Source organism: Podarcis tiliguerta (genome assembly GCF_965153285.1).
Source record: "Podarcis tiliguerta genome assembly, chromosome: 2".
In the NCBI taxonomy this organism is placed as follows: domain Eukaryota; kingdom Metazoa; phylum Chordata; class Lepidosauria; order Squamata; family Lacertidae; genus Podarcis; species Podarcis tiliguerta.
In genome coordinates, this window is record NC_139535.1 from 116,022,464 (window position 1) to 116,041,324 (window position 18,861).

Here is an 18,861-nt window from a genome sequence, read left to right on the forward strand (position 1 = left end):
CCTATGGGGACTGGACTTACCCAGCTTTGCCACCAGCCTCCATGTGGTTGGCCAGGGTGACATCATTGGACCAGACGTCAAACTGCCACTTGCGCAGCCCCAGCACTCCGCAATGTACACGCCCACTGTGGATCCCGACACGCATGTTCACATTCACCCCCGTCACCTCACGCACCAGCCTGAAAAGCAGGAGGAAAGGAAGTGTCAAAGCACCCCTCCCCCTCTTCACACACCCATGAATTCACTTGTGTGAAGCAAGAAACACAGTCTGTGTCATGCTTACAGGGGAAGACTGACTATAATACCATCAACAAAGTGTCATATTCATGCAGGGTATAAGAAAACAGGTCACTGCCCTTAAGGGTGACGACTGATGTTAAAATGGGCAATGAAACTTCCTGCAAGCAAGTTGCCAGGGTGGGGATGGAGGTACGAGAACAAAATAATCTAAGATCAATAGACAAGCTTTCGCTATACAATATTATCATCATCATCATCATCAATAATAATAATAATAATAATAATAATAATAATTTGTACCCCGCCCATCTGGCTGGGTTTCCCCAGCCACTCTGGGCGGCTTCCCACAAAGATTAAAAATACATTAAAATGTCACACATTAAAAATTTCCCTAAACAGGGCTGCCTTCAGATGTCTTCCAAATGTCAGGTAGTTGTTTATCTCTTTGACATCGGGGGGGGGGGGGGTGTTCCACAGGGCGGATGGAACTACCGAGAAGGCCCTCTGCCTGGTTCCCTGTAGCTTTGCTTCTCGCAGTGAGGGAACCGCCAGAAGGCCCTCGGTGCTGGATCTCAGTGTCCGGGCAGAACAATGGGGGTGGAGATGCTCCTTCAGGTATACTGGACCGAGGCCGTTTAGGGCTTTAAAGGTCAGCACCAACGCTTTGAATTGTGCTCGGAAATGTACGGAATATATGGAATATGGAGCCTCAAACCCCTGTAGATTAATTTGTCACCATATCCATACCCAAAGCACATCTTTAGACCCTTTTATCAGCGGTTTTGTGTTGGTCAAGTTAAGATTTACCTGTGAAAGAAGACTTTGTATGCTTCTTTTTATTTTCTGTGTTTTTGTTCAGATCTTTTTTTGTGTGGGGGGGGGGTAATGTGTCTACACATACATATACCAACTACAGTGGTGCCCCGCAAGACGAATGCCTCGCAAGATGGAAAACCCACAAGACGAAAGGGTTTTCCGTTTTCAGAGGTGCTTCGCAGGACGAATTTCTCTATGGGCTTGCTTCGCAAGACGAAAATGTCTTGCGAGTCTTGAGATTTTTTTTCGCTCCCCACCCCCTTTTTCTAAGCCTCTAAACCGCTAATAGCCTTTTAGCAGCTCATCCGCTAATCCCTTAAGCCTTTAATAGCCATTAATAGCCCTTAAACTGCTAATAGCGCTAATAGCGCTAATCCGCTAATGGGCTTGCTTCGCAAGACGAAAAAACCGCAAGACGAAGAGACTCGCGGAACGGATTTTCGTCTTGCGAGGCACCACTGTACTTGGGACTGGAGTGAGCCCTCACAGAAGTGGGACACCATGATGAACCACTGGGTTGTATTCAATGATGCCATTCTGCTTGTGCAACAGACTTCTTGCTCCAGAGGGTTGATGGACCAAAAGGCATCTTGCTGCTTTGACACCAGCTGCCGCTTTTGGATGGCGCAGTGTGGGGCACAGAATACAGCCACCCATGACTTCAGATGCAAGGACAAAGCTGGTGGCATTGCTGGCTTTTATCACGCACCTCTTCACCTCGCAGATGCTTCTGCCTTACAAAAAATGGGCCTATAGATAAAGCATTTCGATCCTCTGGAAGGGGCTCCAGTTTCACAGCTGTCCATCGATAACCCCATGGGGTTCTCCGTTCTCATTTCCTTCCGTGACACTGCACAAGCGCACAGGGCTTGGCACAGAGAGCTGACACCCTGAGAGGACTTTGGCTTTTATGGGGGGTGGGGGGTGTTGCAAAAAGGAAGTTTCTAGACCATATGGCTGTAAAGATAATCCTGGCATTACATAGGCAATGCCTGGTGAAGTATGGAGATTCTGAGGACGAGGAGGAGGGGTGCTGAGGAATGGCCAGGAATCAAAGGCAGGGCAAGGCACCTCCCTCCCTATTGCCAGCCAAAGCAACACTAAGAACATTATGGGAGAATAACAGAAGCTTCCCCAACATTATGATTTATTCACTTCCACAATTTTGCATTTCAAGGAACTGAGATTAGATATTTCTGCTTCATAGCCCTGGTGATGCTATCTCATATAAGCTATTATCAAGCCAGGATCCAACTGAATGCTGCAAGTGTGAAAGAGATACTAAGTTTTTTAAACCATTCAGTGATCTGTCTAAATGGAGAAGTAACGAATTTGGCTTTCTGTATTGTGACCTGCGATAAAGAAGGATGTTGCCACCTGTATGTTGTGCGTCAAGCATATGCGCAAACTGCCACAGTCATGGCTGGTGTATCTCACACATTGTAAGCTGATTCAGATATCCTGATAAAACACGGCTTATCATGATGGGAACAGGCTGCACCTGTGAGGGTCACACAATCTCCATTCCTCCTCCAGAGTGGCCATGAGGGGGTGACTGGAAGATTTTGCAAGCTTGTTATTAACAGGCTTGACATTCCATCGAAAAGTTATTAACAAGCTTGACATTCTATCCAAACTTGACAATTCATTTTAACCTGAGTTTATCTGAAATAAGCTGTGGGTTAAACCACAGAGCCTACGGCTTGCTGATCAGAAGGTCAGCGGTTCGAATCCCTGCAATGACGGGGTGAGCTCCCGTTGCTCGGTCCCTGCTCCTGCCAACCTAGCAATTCAAAAGCACGTCAAAGGGCAAGTAGATAAATAGGTACTGCTCCAGCGGGAAGCTAAACGGCGTTTCCGTGCACTGCTCTGGTTCGCCAGAAGCGGCTTAGTCCTGCTGGCCACATGACCTGGAAGTTGTACGCCGGCTCCCTCGGCCAATAAAGCGAGATGAGCGCCGCAACCCCAGAGTCGGTCACGACTGGACCTAATGGTCAGGGGTCCCTTTACCTTTTTTAAACCATGGGTTATGAAGTGGGCTTACTTCAGACAAACCACTGTTCAGATTAACCAGAGATTATCAAATGGATATACTGATAAATTGTCATTAATCTGAATATTCAAGTCCCGTCATCCAGTCCACGCTAGAGGTGGGGAGAGCACAAACACCCTAGGCTAGCTGGTGCTTGTTCCCATCACGACAAACCACGGTTTACCGTACATCCAAACTAGCCCATTGTGCAATACGAAAGAGCAAACATACACACAATTTGTGGTATCCTAGCCAATGAAAGCTTATGCCGTAGCAAATGTAAAGGTTACCTTTCTGGAAACTGTCACAGGGAACATGTTACATGCATATGGCGAGGCACTGACTAACCCAAGGAACACATGCAGCCCTCGCAAACCAAACTGCTTCCCCCTCTCACACTCACGAAATGGCCTCGATCATGTCAACGCCCATCTCCACGCAGCAATGGGCATGGTCCGCCCGCGGTTCTGGAAGTCCAGAGACACAGTAGTAGCAGTCCCCCAGGATCTTGATGCGGAGGCAATGATTCTCCTGCCAAAGGGAGGAGGAGGAGGAAGTCAGAAATACCACCACCTCAAACTCCAACATGCCCCTTCCAAGCACATCTCACCTCAGTTCATTTTGAATTTTTTATTGGAATTTTATTTACAACCTAACACAAACCCCCAATACACAAATCCACCCTCATTAAACGTGAACATAACATACAGTGAGCATAACACTGTGGATATTTAAGTTATAATTAGAAAATTCATAAAGGAAACAGTTTATAAGAAGTAAATAAGGAGGCCAGATACAGGATAAAGGAAGTCTTTTATTTGGTTGTTTGTATTGTTGTATGTTATGATCTCACCTCAGTTCAATACCTCTGCCCCTGCTCCACAAAAAGACCCTCCAGCAGCCAAAAACTGTACTTCTATAGGGGAAGTAAACTTATAAGAATAAACAGAGTGCTGTGGGATGTGCCTTAAAGGGTCTTGCTTTGTCCACAAACATAGGGAAGGAGGTGGAACCGGAGCTGAACATTTGTGGGGATTTCTTAACACGGCACCTGTGTTTGCTGCAGGCACACCTGTAATAAGCACAAAGCTCAAGGGAGGTGTGCATGCTTAAAACATGCAGACATTTGCAAGAACCCCGACTGGGCCATATTCCTCCAATGAGCAGAGGCAGACCATCATTCCCACACAGGTCAGCTCTTCCACTGGCCGATCCTGCTAGACACACTTACCGCAGCCAGCTTGTCAAAACGGGCAAACAGCTCATTCAGTGTCATGACCAGTTCCTGCGCTGTGCATTGGGACGCCAGGCTAGTGAAACCCTCAATGTCAGCAAACAGAATGCTGTTGGGGTGAGAAGAGACAGGAAATGAGCATAGGAACTGGCAAGGAGCTAACAGCCTTCTCTCCTCGAGCACCCAGAGACCCACCCGCTCACGTCTTGTCGAAAAGCATGTGCCCTGCAGTTTAATTTTTCCATGTTTACAGTAGAACGGCCTTTGCTTCACTGACGTCCTTGCCACTCCTAGGCCTCGGTCCCTCCCAGGCATGGGTGCACACATGCAAACACACACCCCATATCCCAATAGCTTGGTACCTGACATTGTCATGTTTCTGGATGTAGATCTTGTGGAACATCATGTCCTCCTTCTTTGTGTTGATGTCCTCCTTCATCTCCATGGCAACATGCTGGGGCAGCACTGAAAGCAAGAGCCGCTCCTGCCCACCACCCCAGAGAGAAAGCCACATAAATACTCCCCTCAGAGCAAGAATGTTGACACAACACACCAAAGTTAAAGGCACCAGTTTCAGTCTTGTCACAGATAATCCTCCCTTCACCTTTCTCTTCCAACCTTAACAATCCTTCTGTCCCAATTCACAATCCCCCCAACATTGACGGACTCTCAAAATCCTGGCATCTTCTCGTCCCCAAGCAGCTTAATGCCAGCCACACAAGATCAGGAACTGACTGGCCAAGCTGGCCCTTTAACTGGCAGCCCTGCCCACCACAACTCCCATTCAAGGCTGCAGCCCAACCCTGGCCCCCCACAATGGCTCCTCACCTGCTGGCGGTTTTCACGTTGCAGGTGTAGCCGTGCCTGAATGTAGCCCCGGGTCTCTTGGAAGGCCTGGCGCTGCGACACCTCAGCCGGGTAGTGGGTGCAGATGCCAATGATGTTGGTACACAGGAATATCAAAATGTTGGCTCCAAGCTGCAAGCAAGAGAGGGACCCAAGTGAAACGCATACTGGAGCAGGGAAAGAAGTTACCTGCTTCAAGCAGTTTTCTTTCCCAGCAAGCTTTCAGCAGGAAACCTAGACCTACTAAAAAGCCCATTCATCTTCAACTCCAGGTCCTGACGTTTGGGAGGTGGACCACCTTCCCTCCACCTGAGGTGCTGTTACCCTCTGCTCCCTTCCCTAAAGAATGAATTGGGAGCTTTGTGCAAGCCAAGGAGACCCTCTTGGCCCATAATGGAGTCTCATCCTCCACTGCTGCCAGGATACAAAAGAGGTCCCAATATTGTGCCTTCGGGAGACAGAGGGTGGGAAGAAAAACAAGCAAAACACAGTTCCCTAAGGTTTAAGGCAGGGCTAGGGAACCGAATCTGACCACTCGGCCAAACTCTTACACCCCTCATAGGCAGTGCTTGTGCAGCACTTTGAAAGGAGCTTTTGGATTGACCATTGGCTGACTGTCTGTTCCTAGAAGCCCGTTTTAGAGCACCATCTTGTCCAGCACTTTGCAGGCCCTGTTGATCAGCTGACCAGCAATACCTGCTAATCCCCTTTTGGCGGAGCCGGGTGTTCACCTGCCTCACACCTGACAGGTGGCTGCTGCTGGGGGAGGTAATAGGCAGCAGCAACAGCCCTTGGCCTTTCCACTCTGTTGCAGGAGCACTGTGGGAGCCGCATAGCCTAGCCTGCCTAAGCTGAGCCTGCTCTTCTGTTGCCATAATTGAAGGAAGATTAATCTAACAGCCGGCTTGGTTTCTGTTATGTGCAACAGGGAGGCACGGTCTTGTCTTTTGCCTCAGGCAATGACACATCTTGGGCCTGCCCTGCCTCCAGGACTCACCTGCCGCTGAGCTAAGGTGCTGCAGAGAACTGGGATGGTGCCGTGGATAAAAGGGTGAGCTGCAGGCCAGGAAGTTGCCAGCTGAAATCTCACTTCAGCTCTTTAACTTGATATCATTCAGTTAATTAATGTTTTCTAGGTACTGCACAAATATTAAGAAAGCACCCTAGCCTCTCCCCACCAGCTTACAGTCCAGCTGACATGATGGAGAAAGGGATTGGGAGGGAATGGGCAAACAAGCTGACAGAGGCACAGATTTATTCAGAAAAGTTGAGGGCATGGTCCATGGGCACATGATGCAGCCGCCATGTTGAAGCCAAACAGGCCTGGACAGGACCTGGTTGGGAGTGTGTTTTATCATGTATTTTATGTTTTGCTAGAAACTTCCCAGAGTGGCTGTATCAACCCAGTCAGATGGGTGGATGATGATGATGATGATGATGATGATGATTAACTTCACAGGCCATCACCAGCTCTTCCAGTTAACAGATCTCTAGTTGGTCTTGGAATGGGGAAGGCCTAAGATTAGGTGCCAGGGCTGGGAAAGACCTCAGCTGGAAATCTTTGTGCAATTCCTGCCATACCAAGGAGGTATGAAAAAGAAATTGTCAGACTTGGTCTATGGCCGATGTCTATTCTCAGGGCGACAAGCCCAATTAGAGACATTTCAACTCATTCATCAGCTGAAACTCTTATTTGATTAACCTATTAATTAAGTTTGTGTGATCAATGATGTCTGCATGCACATTTGCAAACAGTGGCATTAAGGGGGAAACAATGTTTCTGAAGCAAGATGCATTTTTTTGGTAGATAACAAAGCAAGCGCTATTTTAGAAGAGGCATTTCCTTGAGGGTGCACACATGGTTATGTGGACGGGAGAGACGACGACTCTTCTTTTATAAACATAAGAAACACAGAAAGCTGCCTTATAATAACAGGAAAGACTCTTTATCAATTGAGCCCAATAATGCCTACTCAGAGTGGCAGCATTTTTCCATGAAAAATGGAGATGTCAAAGATCTCCTGGAACCTTCTGCCTGCAAAGCCTGTGACCACTCCTACCATCTATTTCACGTCTCCCCTGCATTTTTTTGGTAAGAAGCTGCATTAATATACAATATGAAATACAACTTTAAAATCTGCTGCCTTGTTAATCAGTGGCACTTTTGCACGCGCACGTGCGCGCGCACACACACACACATGTAGCTGTACCTGCTGTCCCTTGGTCACTCTGGACATTCTTTGTAGCTCATGCTCTCTCTCTCCATGCAATGTTTGTCACAGTGACAGGTACTCAGTATCCTTGAAAGCTTACTGGGCAGCTTGGGTGAATTCGTTCTTACTCTAACGCAGTCAATAGGTGACGCCAATCTGTAATCTTCCCTAAGCCACTGAGACAGCATGGGGGGAGTCTAAATAATATATATGTAAATAATGCACAAGCTAAGGCTTCTTCTCTGGTCACCTAATAGTGCCATGATAACTGGAAACAGGATCTTAACACATCTGCTTGGGGGTCAGCTGTGGGAGGAGGCAGGTCAAACCTCCACTCTATAAATGCTGGAACGCTCACAGGTAAAGGTGTGCTTATTACTGCAGGGCACTGATGGTAGGTTCTAGGGATGCTGTCAGCATGGTGAGTCTTGGAGCAAAAACGTCAATGGCTCTTTCCCACAATGCCACTACGGTCACCAAGGTCAACCAATCCTCAAGGACCACCTCTCCCTATGTGAAGTGACCCGGACCCTGCGATCATCATCTGTGCCTCCTCTGTGAGAGGTCTGGAGGGCAGCAACACGAGAATAGGCCTTTTCTGCTGTGGCCCCTCGCCTGTAAAATGCTTTCCCCTTGGCTGCGTTGTTGTTGGTTTTTCCCCTGTATTTTTGTTGGAAGTCACCCAGGGTGGCTGGGGCAACCCAGTCAGATGTGAGGGGTATAAGAAATGTATTAGTATTATTATTAATCTTTAGGCACCGGCAAAGCATCCCTCCCAGGCTTTTGGCTAATAAACAATCTATGGGCTTTTAAACTGTGGGGGGAGCATTGTATTTTTGTGTTTTTATATTGTAAACTTTGGTTTCTGATCTTTGTATGAAGGGTGGTATGGACTTGTAATAAATAATAATAATAATAAATCCTGACCAGAGTTTTGAAAGGTAGCAAAAATGAATGCCCACTAGGATGTCACCAACTTATGGCAGACAGTGACTGGGCCACTTATAGACACCAAGCTAACTCCCCAATTGCTGCTGCCAGCACTGGATAGTTGAGGGTTAACTCTATTTTAGTTTACGAGTTGAAGATACAGCAATAATTCCAAGCATCATAGGGGAGCTAGTTGTGTGTGTGTGTGTGCGTGTGTGTGTTTTAAAAAAAACCAGAAATCCACAGCAACCCAAAGCTTGAAAGTAGCTACTTCTTTCCTCCTGCACAGAAAAGGCTGATGTGAGCAGCTGTATCCTTGATCCTTTTTTGGAAAGGAGCACTGGAAGGCTGAACCGAGGAGGAAGGGGAACCAAATGGAGGCGTGGATGAAACCCAAGCAGGCCGTGAGGTTACACTAACAGGAGAAGCAGCTGCAAACTGACCACCACATTTTCCTCTCCGTCGCCAGTGGCAGCGCTCATCAATCTGATAACTTTGCAGGCGCAGATCCTTCTAGTTATTCCCAGAAGAGAAACGCTGAAAGTTGGGCTAAACAAAGCTAACGGACAGTGCAAGAACAGGAGAGATCTGGGGAGCGGTGGGGGAGAAACAACCAGTGAACTTGCGGATTTGAGTGTTTTAAAGACCCTTTTCTAAAACCATGTCAATAAGGGGGCACAGATATAAATCATTGAGGGAGCCTGCAAGCTGCCAGATCATTATTCTATGTAGGCCACCCTCTTGTGGCCTCTTTCCTTTCCTCCCATTTTCTCCCTCTCCACACACAAACATTACACATTTTAGAATTATGCCTCATTGCCGCTGTAGTGTTCAACATCACAATTTTAATGACCCGTGTTTAAGAGGTATGTTACGTAGTAGTTCAAAAACCTAATTGCAATGCAATTATGTAAGTTTTAGACACATTGAATTTGACGGATTTCAAAAGGATAAAAATACAAAAGAAATGGGTAAATTATGCTGCTCCTTCCTAGGGCCAAAGAAACAGAAGCACAAAAAGAGGTGATGGAACTGACTATTAACATTATGGTTAGCTGAACTTCTGCATTTACCAGCTGAATAAATGTGGACATTTAAATTACACCTTTGCCTTCATCTCTGCAGCAAACAGAGCATCAGGGAAGTAAATTCAAGGCTTGGAATGTAAGCATATAAAAACAGCTTTATCCAGCCTAATGTCCACCAGATGTTTTAAAACTACAGCTCCCACAAGCCCCAGCCAGCATGACCAATAGCAAGGGATGGGGGTAGTCTACAACATCTGGAAGGTACCAAGTTGGGGAAGGCTGATAAAAAGGTCACCATAAATCTGGATGCTACACAGCACTGACTCTGTAGCACTAATGATACAGTGATGACAGCAGGTAGAGATGCTTAGGAGTAATGTGTAGATATGGTTCTCTGTGGAGTGCAGACCATAATTAGCTCATCACTCTCTAAGGTACAAAATAGGTAAGACTTTGTCTTTCATGGCACTGATTTATAATATGCAACTGCGGGACAGCAGAGAACTCTTCATCATACAAATTGTTCTAATTCACTTTCAAATGCCTGATTTCCTAATTTATTCAGAGAAAAGGGGCAACCAAAATTATCAAGCGCTGAAACAATTCCTGTATGAGAAAAAGGAAAAGCACACCAGACTTGTTAGCTTAGGGGATTAAAAAAAAAAGGCACGTAAGGAAGGGCAAGGAGAGACCACCAGACAGCTATATAAAATTACGCAGGTGGGAAGAAAGAGGGCAGGGGTTTCTCTCTCATTGTCCTTGAGCCACAAGGTCATCCAATGGATGCTGGGAGATTCAGGACAGACAAGGCAGAAACCTTCTTCACCCAGCGATATTTAAGCTATGGAAATGGCTGTCCCGGCTGTGGCCACCAACTTGGATAGCTTTAAAAGGGGGTTAGATAAACTCATGATGGGAAAAGGTCAAGCAGCAACAAGAGGCAGGATACTGAGGAGTCTGAGTGGGCAGCTTAAAACTGCCCCAAAATATCCCACCATCCCACCACAAAGAACGTTCCTGTGTTAAGCAGAGGATCCTGTGGACATGCCATCAGATTCGGTGCTGGGAAAAGATGTTCAGTGCTAGTTCTGGCCAAACAAGATTCCCAGGCGTTCCTCTGTCACCACCAAGCAATGAAAAGCGGGCAAGAACCAAACAGATACGGGGCAGAAGCAAAACGAAGTTTTCACACACAAGGCTTTAGTGCCAACAGCCAAGCTTACCGTGTTATTTGGGGAACTCAGGAAATGAAATATCCCAATCACCCACTCCCAGAAACTGGGCCGATCCCACAGCATGGGGAGGAGCCACAGGCAGGCTCCTCCCATACTACCCAAAGCTGCTCCTACCAGCTTAGGAAGGGGCCACAGATTCATGATTCCCACGCAGCTCAACAGGAGAAGGAGGCTGCAGGCCACTTGACTGCTCCCCCAACCAAAGCCTGAAGCAATTACCATACGAGTCCTCGACTTGGCAGCCTTTTTGTTTCACACCCAAGGCCTTTGCCCAATTAGTATACGGTTTCAAGTGTGCCTTTCCTCACAGCTTCCAAGGCTTTTCTTTGTCCTCAAGGGACTCATTAATCCCAGGCCTCCTCCGCCCTCACTCCTTCCCCCTTACCTGCTTCCAAAGGAAGGAGTCCGCCCTGTTCTGGTGCCAGGAGATTACCAGGTGCAGCACAGAGAGCAAGGCTCCAGCCAGGACCGCCACCCGCATGCGGACGGGCAGGAGGGTGTAGATGATGTAGATGAAGAAGACGCTCCACCAGACGCCCTCGGAGGCACTGCGCGGCGAGACCAGGAGAGTGCCCAGAGCCTGCACTCCACACAATGCCCCAATGACCAGGTAGCTTACGGCCCACATGCAGTCCTGGTGGAAGCCAGTCCGGTTGCAGAGGACCATGAGCGAGAGGAACAGGGCGGCCGCCACGGCCAGGGCGGCGGCATAGGGCACGCGGGGAGTGCCAGGCACGCAGTGGAACAGCAGCATGATGCCGCAAGCCAGCACCAAGACTCCCATGAGCACCGTCAATGAACTCTGGTTCATCTGGAAGAAGTAGCGCTGGTAGAGCCGCTCCAGCTTGGCCGAACGGAACCGCTTGGAGCGGAACACTTGCAGCAGGCGCCGGCCGCAGTCGCTGGCCGAGAGCCCCTTGGCCTCTCCGCCCCCGTCCTCGAAGCCCAGGTCCACGGCTTTGAGTCCCAGGTCCCCAGTGCCAGGCGGGGGTGGCGGCGCCGCCTTCTTGCCATAGTGGTCCTCCTGCCACGAACAGTTCAGGCCCAGGCCCCCGCTGCCTCCGCGCTCCAGCTCCGGGTCCTGCAGGCAACTCATGTAGCGAGGGCCACAGAGCGCTGGGCGGTGGCGCTTGGGCCCATTGCGCTCCCCCCAAGCAGTCTTCCGCTCGTCCACTTTGGGCACCAGGATGCCGCTAAACCAGGACATACTGTGGGGGAGGGGGAAAGGGCATTAGAAATAAGGGCAGGCAGAGCAAGGGAGAAAGTCAGCTGGGCTTGCCTCTCTGACAGGACCAACCCCACATTGTTCCCCACACAGCCCAGTAAGGGGAGCAGTTCCTGCCATGGGTCCCTACAACCTAGAAGGAGGTGCTTTCTCTCCTTGCCGGATACAAAGCAAGGACAAGGGAAGAATGAAATCCTGATCATTAGCAGACCACTGGCAAGGAGGGCTCCACCAGTTCCTGGGCAAAGGTGTTCCCCTCTCTACGGGAGGCTGGGCCACAGAGGCAAAGCGCACAGGGCACTGGGACGTCTCCAGTTTAGATAACAAGGATGGCGGCCACCAAATAGGATGCTCTTCAAGCAGGGCAGCCGGATCAGCGCCAGGGGACGAGGCCAGGCTTGTGTGGCAAGATACATAAACCAGAGGTGCCTAACGTAGAGAGGTGGGACAGGGGAAGCAGAGCATCCACGTTCTGGAAAAGAGCATCTTGAGAGCCTGCAGAGGGAGGGTTCAGATTTATTAGGGGCCGGTGCCAGTGCATCAGAGGCTGCCCTCTCTGCCTTGGGGAGATTCAATACCTGGAAGGCCGCTGGGAACTGGACACGAGGAGGCGACATGGATCCCCGTAGGGAAGGCAAAGAAGCAGCAGTGAGGGGCGTCTCTTATTTCCTCTTCAACATTGAGCGGCAACCTGTTCAAAGAAAAGAAAGCAGTCATGCTTGTTGCTTATCCTCGATGCTCTTCCAAGGCTGAAGCCCCCATTGCATCTCATTCTCCTGCTCTCTGGAACTGGAGACTGGATGTTTACCTACTTGCCAATCTGGTTACCTTCACACATTCTCTTTTGACCTCAAGTACTATTACAGACACTTCCCCCGAAATGCAACTAGATTCTCACCAGGGTATGACACCCCCTCACCCCCCCCCTGTGCATACTTTATGCTGAGTGACGCAAAGAGGATATCTACCCTTTATTCCCCTTCCAACAAGGATGACAGTATGAGCGCAATGCTCTAACTAATAGCACACAAACACAAGTAAATACATTAACTGCTTTGAGTCAAAAGGACAGCTCAAAGAAGTTGCTTTGTAGCCTCAGGTTGCGTGGCGCTGACAGAGGGAGATGTACAGGTACTTTGGTCACTGAACCATCTGCTGCTGATACTGGGAATCAGAAATATGGGCATGTCCCCCCCCCGCCCCCGTCCTGCACAAAAAGCAGCTAACAGAGTCTCTAGGGTGGCTTCCTTCTATTTAGCATCCCCGGTGCAGCAAAGTGGAGGACAGGCAGCAACAGTTGTCCTACCAAGGTCAGCTCAAACAAAAGAACAGTGATCAATATGCTAATCTCTCTTTCCTTCTTTAAAAAAGCAGCTCCTAACATTCCAACCCACTCCGAAGGACTAAGGGGGGAAAACCCCAGAAAGGATGGTGTTATGTGGATGAGGAGGGGTTTGTTGCACCAGGGAAAACCTGCTTGATTCTTAATCCCCAAGATCAAGGAAGGGAGCAGGGAATGGGATTAGCCCCACCCCAACAGTGGACTTGCACACTTTCCCTACCTCCCACAGGAGAGAGGACAGCTGTCAGTAATTCCTCCAGAGAGAAAGTGAAAGTGCTGCACCTGGAGAATTAGTGGCTGCCTGAAGCAAAATCTCCCTGTGCATTGCTCTCACCAACAGAGATCCCATGGGGAGGGGCTGCTATACACAGGTCCCCTCTCTATACACATCCTGCCCATTGCAACAATAAGGGGGCAGAGGGGGTTGTTGGCATTGATCAAGGCCTTACAGAATGCTGTTGGAGGGGGTCGGGTGGAGCAAAGGCCAGCCTTCCAGTTTAACTGGCAGGTTGAGAAGGCATGTGGCATGTTGGTGGCAAGGCGACTGTGCCCTGCCCCCTCTCTCTCCCCTGAAGTGGGAAGAGTCTTCTGCAAGTGTCCCCCTGGCAGCAAAACCGGGTTCCTAACATTTCATCACACTCTTAAGAGTGCCCAAGAAACAGAAGCAAAGGTGGAGTTATGCAGATGAAGGGACTGAGTTATTCAGAGACATCTCAAGGCAACACCACACTCCTTGGCTGTCACTAGAGGCAAAGAGAGAGGACAGAGAGAGCGTTCACACGCACAGCAACCCACCAATCTCCACCAAAGCCCTTGCAAAACACAAGTCCTTTTCCCACACTGCCCATCAAAATGGTATCTCTGCACAGCGAATACGCACACACACACACAGAAAATGCATAGAAAAGCTTAAAACATACAGTGAACACAGCCTACGATACGCAGCCTTCCTTATGCAGTCCAGAAAACTCCAGAAGTTCAGATCAGACCCCACTGGTCTCCGACACTTGCTGGCTCACTTGATCCACGCATCAAAGATCCAGAACACAAGGTGAAAGGAACTATATGGGCACAGCTCAGTCCAAACTCCGTTTACTTGTCCACTAATTCCAGCTCGCCATTCTGCTGCTCTCTCAGCACTGTGCCCTTCCTCTTCTCCAAACGGTGTGGAGTTTTGCCCAGGGTGCAACAGGAGAGATTTCAGAGGCCAGGGAAAGTTTGGGGCAGGAGGGGCAGCGGTGCTAGTTCCTCTGGCTTAGCTCGCCCATTCACTGCAAAACCAAAGTGGAATAGTTTTCCCCTTTCAAACTCTATTTGTCTTGAGTGCCAGCCAAACCAGGGCTTGTTTTAGCTCCAACCCCTTCGGAGAGCGATTCCAGTGCCCTCCCACACTGTTCTTATCTGCATCCATCCAGGGAGATGGCGTCAACGTCATGACATCATTGCCCTTTACTGTAGGAACACACAGGCAGGCTTCAGAAGCCGGACCCCCCTTCCCCTCCCCTCCAATCCCCATACAACACACACACACACACACCAGGAATGGCTTCACACACACACCAGCAGCACTCTGACGCAGCCTCCTGGGCTGGGGGAAGCAACAGCCAACAGCACATGAGGACAGCTTTGTGGCAAGCGGAGGAGGTCAAGGGGTGCAGGACATAACCCATCCAGGGAGAAGCCGGGCTGAAATAAAACTCAAGCATGCGGGGAGGGGGAAGGACTTTGGTTTAATAGCAAGGTTTATTACAGCTCAGCTCCCCCAGCATGGATTTCCCCCCTCCCCGCAAAAAACCCCCACATTCGTAAGTGATGCAATAACGAAGCATAACAAAGTGATACAACAGCATCTTCCTCCTTGGTTCAGCTATGCATCCTAGGAAGAACACATGCTCCCTCGCATAGTCACTTTTACCCTACTCCCTGCAGCCCAACACCCCTCACTCAAGAGCTTGTTCCCTATAGCACAGCACCCTCTGCCTTGCACCAGGTTATAGGTCAACTTCCTTCCCCTTTCCATCCCCTTCCCCAGGTCCTACTAGGGGGCTTGGGAGAGGTGGTTCCAAAGTTCAATGGGAAAAGAGCCTAGGGCCCCACAGAGACTCTCTGCCCTGAGACCCCCTTCCCTGCTTTAAAGGGGAGACGCGGCAAAAGAAGAAGAAAGTCCACAGCTCACAAGACAGAGGCTTCAGGGGAAGCCCACCTGCTCCTCCTCCAGGTATGTAACCTGACCAGGCTGAGAAGCTAAGCTGCCCAGGCCAGCCCACATTCGGGAGCCAACCAATCCCTGCAGAGGGATCCCAGAAAAACCAATCCTCGGGGAAGCAGAAATGGGGAGAAAAGTCCTACCGCGTTCAGCCCTTACGAACACAAGGAAGGTGAAATCTTTCAACTCTGGGAGTTGCATGATCATTAGCCTTTTCTCCTGCGCTCTCCAGGCACCTTATTCTTTCCCCACTTAATTCAATAGCCAATGTTCCCGTCGGGGGGCAGCCGTGGAACTTTCCCGGCTCTGGGCAAGTGCGCCCCCCCCCCAGGGCCCCGCATCGGCCCGCCGCTGTGCGCACCTGTCCCCACGCCCCTTCCCCCCCGCGCCCGGCTGCATTCCCCGCAGTCGCCGCGGATCTCTGGGCCCAAAGAGCGCCCCCAGCCGGCGCGCTTGGTCCCCTCTCCTCCCGTGCGCCAAGTCGCCGCGGGGACGGCCTAACTGCTCCCACCCCTTTCTGCTCGTTGCGCTGCCATCCCTCTCGGGACCACCTCCCCAGCTAGCTTCTCCCCGCCGCACCCCCGCCAGGCCCGGCCTTTCTGGACGCGGCGGTTCCCAGAGCCAGCCTCCCAGCGCCCCGCCGCCGCCCGGCTCCATGCGTCCTGCGGGGCGCAAAGCGTATTTCCCCCTCGGAGAGATCTTCCGTGCTCCCTGCGCTCTCCGGCTTGCTCCCGTTCGCCACCACCTCCGCCACTACCACTCACCTCCGGGTGCTGGGCCGCCTCTGGGCACGGCAGGGCCCTCCTCTCGGGCGGGTGGGGCGGCGGGGGGGTGTAGCAAGCAGCGATCTCTGGCAAGCAGATCCTTCTGCAGCCCCTCGCTATCTGTTTACACCATGCGCCCCCCTCTCCGTCTTCGCCTCCTCTCCATTCCTGCCCGCCCGCCCGCTCTGGGCCCGTCCCCTCCTCCCCGCGTTGTCCAGAGTAAACGCCCTCTAGCCCGGATCCACAAGGCTCGCCCCGCTCCGTGCGCTCCTGACCGGGATCGCCAAGCAGGAGGCCTTAAAGGCACAAGGTCCCTTTTGTCGCCTTCCCTTCGCCTGTTGCGCGGGGATGCGGGGGCCGTTTGCGCGGGGTGCGGGGGAAGCGGAGATGCCGAGGGAGAGACGAGCTGTGATTCCAGGCAGCGAGGGCGCTTGGCAACGAGAGGCGGCGGAGGCTGCCCAAAGCAGGGGCACCTGCTGCAAGCAGGCAGAGCGGCAGCTGGGCCCAGTGGTGCAACCCGCCTCTCCCCACGCTGCGCTAGATGGATTCGCTCGGCTCACACGCGTGCCCGCCGGGAGATACACGCAACACCTACCGCCCGTGGGTGGCGACAGCCCTCGGTGTCCTAAAGCACAACTCTTGGCTACAAGGGTCTCTGAGGCGCTCTCTTCTTCGTACGCACATTCCCCCCACCCCAGCATAAAAAAATCCCCCGATCCCAGGACACTAGTGGATCCCAAACTATTGTCGCCTAGAGGGGGAATCTCTTAATGCCGTTTGGGTTTTGCTCAGGAACCACCTGTTGTTGCCATCTCTTAAACCAGGACAACCCCTCTGCTTTTTGCTTATCCCCAACGCACAACAGGAATATCAGGCTGAAAGTCTGTGCGGACTTACCTGAGAGCCAACCCCGCTGAAAACAACGGCATTTACTTCTGAGTAGGCATGCCTCTGCCAGCCGTATAAGCGTCCACCCGTTTGGATGCCCACGGCTTCAGTCGTCAGATACACTCCATCCATCAACAAATGGCTTGCCAGCCTGTTTGCCCAACTTGGAGGCCGCTCTGCTCCGCTCCAGATCCCGATCCCAGGCAATCTCTCAGGGCTGGTTTGAGTCCCCCCCCCCCCCCGCAAGCTTGCTAGCAGCATACAAGCAGAGGAAGGGAAATGGTTAGTGAGCAGCTTGCCCTTGGCATGGGGACAGTGCCAGGCAGAGGACAAGCCCTAAATCCTTCTGTTCGTGCCACTCCCTTAGTTTGTGCCAGCGAGGGAGAAAGGGGAAAGCAGGCCTCCCCGTGGCACAATCCTCCGAAGAGGTAAGCTTAATTGTTAATTAACCGTGAGTCCCGCGGGGCCAGGGAAGTGCCCGCAGTGGCAAGGATGGCATTTTGTTAAGGGCACAGTTGAGCCGTTCTTCCAGGGCACCTGCACCCGTGCCCCTGTGCCGCTGGGTGTGTACAAAACCTCCACTCCCTCCCTGCTTTGCAGATTGGCTTGGCTATGGAATAATGCCACCAAATCTCCTTAACAGAGTGACTTATTAAAGCGCTGTTTGGGGAGTGATTATCCCCTGCGCAAGAAGGTCTGGGCTTCCCCTGGGCCTGCTGCTTGGCTTCTCCCCAGGCAAGGAAGAGGGGAAGGGGGTGTGAAAGGCATTAATTGATTCCGAAGCCTTTCTCCTGAATGTTCCATTGCATCATAGTTGATGGCAGGGGGATTAGGACTGGGTGTCATGTGATGGCCTTAACCCTTCCCGGACTGTAACTGGACACACAGAGAAACAAGAGCCAGAAAATGTGTCAGAAACTCGTCACATTCACATATCTTTGGTGCCTCCTTTCTTTTCTTTGACTGCGGACACATCGTGCATTTAAAGCACATTGTTTCTGCTATGTCTCCTGGGAACTGTAGCTTAACCCTCACAGAGCTACAGTTCAGAGCACCCTTAGTAAAACTACAGTTCCCATGATTCTCTGTGTGATGTCATGCACTCTAAACTTGTCTTATGTACACAGCCGTTGTCTTCTTCGTCATCTCCATTCTTCCTGGTGGAGCTCTAACATGGCTACTCTAAATATATGGATGCATTTTAACTCCTTTTCTAATAACCGAGTATGGAAGAAAATTCACCGGATTGTGAATTTGACGTGGTGTTTTCTTTGCAAGTTCCCTTTTCACCTGGCTGGTGGCAGTTATTTGGAGTCAAGCTTTCTAACTCCTGCTCCAATGCGTGTCATAGGAGAGTGTTTTCAAGCAGGGTTTTATGAAACCCTTAAGATTCATGAGCATCTGCTTACACAGGTTCTGCAGACATTATCATTGTCCCACTTCAAGGACATCACCTCCCTATTCTAAAAGTGGAGTTATCCCTGAGTAACACATGTCCCAGTATAATGTCATGATGCATCTTTTGTGCTTAATTGTTCAAAAACAGTCTTTATTTGAATTTTGAAAATGTTAAACACTACGTGCTTCCAGACAGGTTTTTGTTTTGTTTTGTTTTTTGTCACGAACAGGTAATTCAGATCTGATTTTTGTGTGTACGTGATTGGCATGCAACCATCAACACACTCCATTTTTAGTTACAGATATTTCATAGCTATTCAGCTGTTTCCCATCTTGATGGAATGCTATATTTTTTTGTTTCTTCCCTCAACTGCCCACCCCCACCCCAATGCCACCTTATCCTGTTCTGGGCCACAGACAGCTTAAAAAACATCACAGGTAGAGGACAAGAGCAAACTTTACTT

At 50.4% G+C, this 18,861-nt stretch overlaps 1 protein-coding gene across 7 annotated transcripts in view; it reads right to left on the reverse strand.

Moving 5' to 3' along the window:
* The window catches only part of ADCY6 (adenylate cyclase 6), a 49,474-nt gene extending 31,906 nt beyond the window's left edge, over positions 1-17,568 (reverse strand). The window contains exons 1-9 of one of the 7 annotated variants that reach the window (XM_083427305.1): positions 17,009-17,302; positions 14,161-14,412; positions 12,378-12,490; positions 10,960-11,782; positions 5,151-5,300; positions 4,685-4,806; positions 4,320-4,431; positions 3,492-3,619; positions 21-179 (exon numbers count right to left, since the gene is read on the reverse strand). In XM_083427305.1, the coding sequence (XP_083283431.1) occupies positions 21-179; positions 3,492-3,619; positions 4,320-4,431; positions 4,685-4,806; positions 5,151-5,300; positions 10,960-11,781 (1,493 nt within the window). In that variant the 5' untranslated portion in view covers position 11,782; positions 12,378-12,490; positions 14,161-14,412; positions 17,009-17,302. Of the gene's footprint in view, positions 1-20; positions 180-3,491; positions 3,620-4,319; positions 4,432-4,684; positions 4,807-5,150; positions 5,301-10,959; positions 11,783-12,377; positions 12,491-14,061; positions 14,413-15,490; positions 15,675-16,104; positions 16,680-17,008 lie in introns of those variants that run through there. The other 6 variants (XM_083427301.1, XM_083427304.1, XM_083427307.1 and 3 more) reach the window with 6 other exon arrangements.
* Between the last annotated feature and the right edge of the window lie 1,293 nt (positions 17,569-18,861).